Here is a 2500-nt window from a genome sequence, read left to right as displayed (position 1 = left end):
TCCAGTATCTCTAAATCATCTACCTCCTCCACAGGTCCTTTCACCATATTTGCCCCGACGAATGAAGCTTTCCAAGCCCTAGACGCTGACCTGGTGACCTCTCTGGTGTCTGACCCCGAAAGGTTGAAGAAGGTCCTCCTGTATCACGTCGTCACTGGCAGCGTCCTCTCCTCTGACCTCAGCAAGAACGCCATGGTCCCGTCTGTTCAGGGAGCACCTCTCAAGGTCAGCGTAGAAGGAACCAGCAACAACCTGGTAAGTTAAAGCATTACCTCTCTTTATATCTAATTATCTTTTTCTCTGTGTGTATATCTATCTATCTATCTATATATCTGTATGTCTGTCTGTGTCTGTATGTCTCTCTCTTCATCTCCCTCTCTCTCTCTCTCTCTCTCTCTCTCTCTCTCTCTCTCTCTCTCTCTCTCTCTCTCTCTCTCTCTCTCTCTCTCTCTCTCTGTCTCTCTCTATCTCTCTCTCTCTCTCTCTATCTATCTATATATCTATCTGTCTCTCTGTCTTTTTATGTGTCCCTCATCACATAAATAAAACAATGTAGGGAAGATAAAACAACACAAGGAAGGTCAGACAAATACACAAATAGTCTTTTTTTTCTACCCGTTCTCTCCTCTGTACAAACTATCCAACACGAATCCTTCACGAATTTCATCTATCCCTACAGATGGTGACCGTGAATGGAGCACCTGTGACACGAGCCGACGTCCCTGCGAACAACGGCGTAGTTCACGTCATTGACCAGGTCCTTCTGCCGCCTGAGGAGATGGGGAACCTTGCCGAGGTCCTCTCCGCTCAGGGATTCACCCAGCTTGTCGATCTCGTCGTCGCCGCGGGACTGGCCGATACGGTTTCCAATGGAGGTCAGTCAGAGTGCTTTCTATGGAGGTTAAAGCGTTTAAAATGGAGGTTGGTGTGGTTCTAATGGAGATCGATGTGTTTTTTAACAGATCAGTCGGAGGGTTTTCAGTGGAGGTCAGTCAGAGGGTTTTCAAATGAGGTCAGTCAAAGGGTTTTCAGTGGAGGTCAGTCAGAGGGTTTTCAAATGAGGTCAGTCAAAGGGTTTTTTAGTGGAGGTCAGTGATTAAGATACCAATTAATCCCGGGATGATATAGATTACTAATCATTCCCATCTTCTCAATACCAAAGACCACACCACTGTTTGCCTTACCCCCTATATAACCACAGTCAAGATATCCACACAATCCAGAGACAAACAGACACTTCACCACCCACATTATCCCCCAAAACTAAAAACTCAGATCCTTCACTCTCTCTTACAGGTCCCTTCACCATTTTCGCCCCGACTAACAAGGCGTTCCAAGCTGTCGACAAAGCTACATTAGACAACCTCTTGGCTAACACAGAAATGCTTAAGAGTGTCTTATTATACCACGTAGTCCCAAGCTCCGTCTATTCTCCTCAGTTGGGGGATGATCTCATGGTTAACACAGTCGAGGGGAAGCCTGTAAGGGTCAACACTGCCTTCAGTAATGGAATGGGTGTAAGTATTTATCTCAATATATATCTGTATCTCTCTCTCTCTCTCTCTTCTCCCTCTCCCTCTCCCCCTCTCTCTCTCTCTCTCTCTCTCTCTCTCTCTCTCTCTCTCTCTCTCTCTCTCTCTCTCTCTCTCTCTTAAAGCATTACCTCACACCTCTCTCTCTCTCTCTTTACAATCGGTAATGTGAAAGATTCTGTAGATACTTAGGAAAGTTGAGAATGTTATTGGTTCAGTTCTCGAGAGGTTGGAAATATTAATGGTATAAGTCTTGTATGTATAGAATATTATTGGTATGACTCGTGTAGGGCTGAAAAATATTAATGTTATAACATTTAGAGGTTGAAATATTGCTGGTATAACATTTAGAGGTTAAAATATTGCTGGTTTAACTCTTTTTTAAATTAATACTGGCATAACTTATAAGAGGTAAAAAATATCACTGGTATAACTCTTGAAAGATGAAAAAAAAACATCACTAGCATAACTCCTGAATGATCAAAAAAAAGAATCGACATTTAGCTTATATGTTCGTCCACTATCGAATATGCCATTAATTCCTCGACTAATAAATCATTCTCTTCGCTTCCTACAACAGTCTATTACAGTGAACGGCGTGGACGTATCAAGAACAGACATCATTGCCAAGAACGGTGTCATCCACGTGGTAGATAGTGTTATAATGGCTCCACAGGGCAATGTCGTCGAAATTCTGGCCGCGGATCCGAAATTCTCGACTCTCGTGGCTGCCGTTAAAGCTGCTGGGTTGGTGGACACGCTGAGTTCAGGTGGGTTGGTGGACTGCGGTTGTGGGCGGCCTTGAATCTTTTTGTATCTTTTTGTGATTTTTTTTTTTTTTTGTGATTTTGGATTCTGTGACGGATACCCAGGAATAATTTTATTTAGCGAATTATCCTAGCAATTAAGATAAAGTTATAAGCCCAAAATGTAAAATCCACATTCATTCATACACAGCATACCAAATT

The 2500-nt window shown here is 42.9% G+C and overlaps 1 protein-coding gene across 1 annotated transcript in view; it reads left to right on the top strand.

Annotated features, from left to right (window-relative positions):
- LOC125027639 (transforming growth factor-beta-induced protein ig-h3-like) overlaps window positions 1–2500 on the top strand; it is a 17643-nt gene that overhangs the window by 13551 nt on the left and 1592 nt on the right. Inside the window, exons 9-12 of the mRNA XM_047616811.1 lie at window positions 35–255; window positions 680–875; window positions 1297–1517; window positions 2113–2302. Of these exons, the coding sequence (XP_047472767.1) occupies window positions 35–255; window positions 680–875; window positions 1297–1517; window positions 2113–2302 (828 nt within the window). The remainder of the gene's footprint in view (window positions 1–34; window positions 256–679; window positions 876–1296; window positions 1518–2112; window positions 2303–2500) is intronic.

The sequence above is a fragment of the Penaeus chinensis genome, chromosome 7, assembly GCF_019202785.1.
Source record: "Penaeus chinensis breed Huanghai No. 1 chromosome 7, ASM1920278v2, whole genome shotgun sequence".
Classification (NCBI taxonomy): Eukaryota; Metazoa; Arthropoda; class Malacostraca; order Decapoda; family Penaeidae; genus Penaeus; species Penaeus chinensis.
The sequence above is the reverse complement of the archived record's forward strand: the minus strand, read 5'-3'. Positions and strand labels throughout refer to the sequence as shown.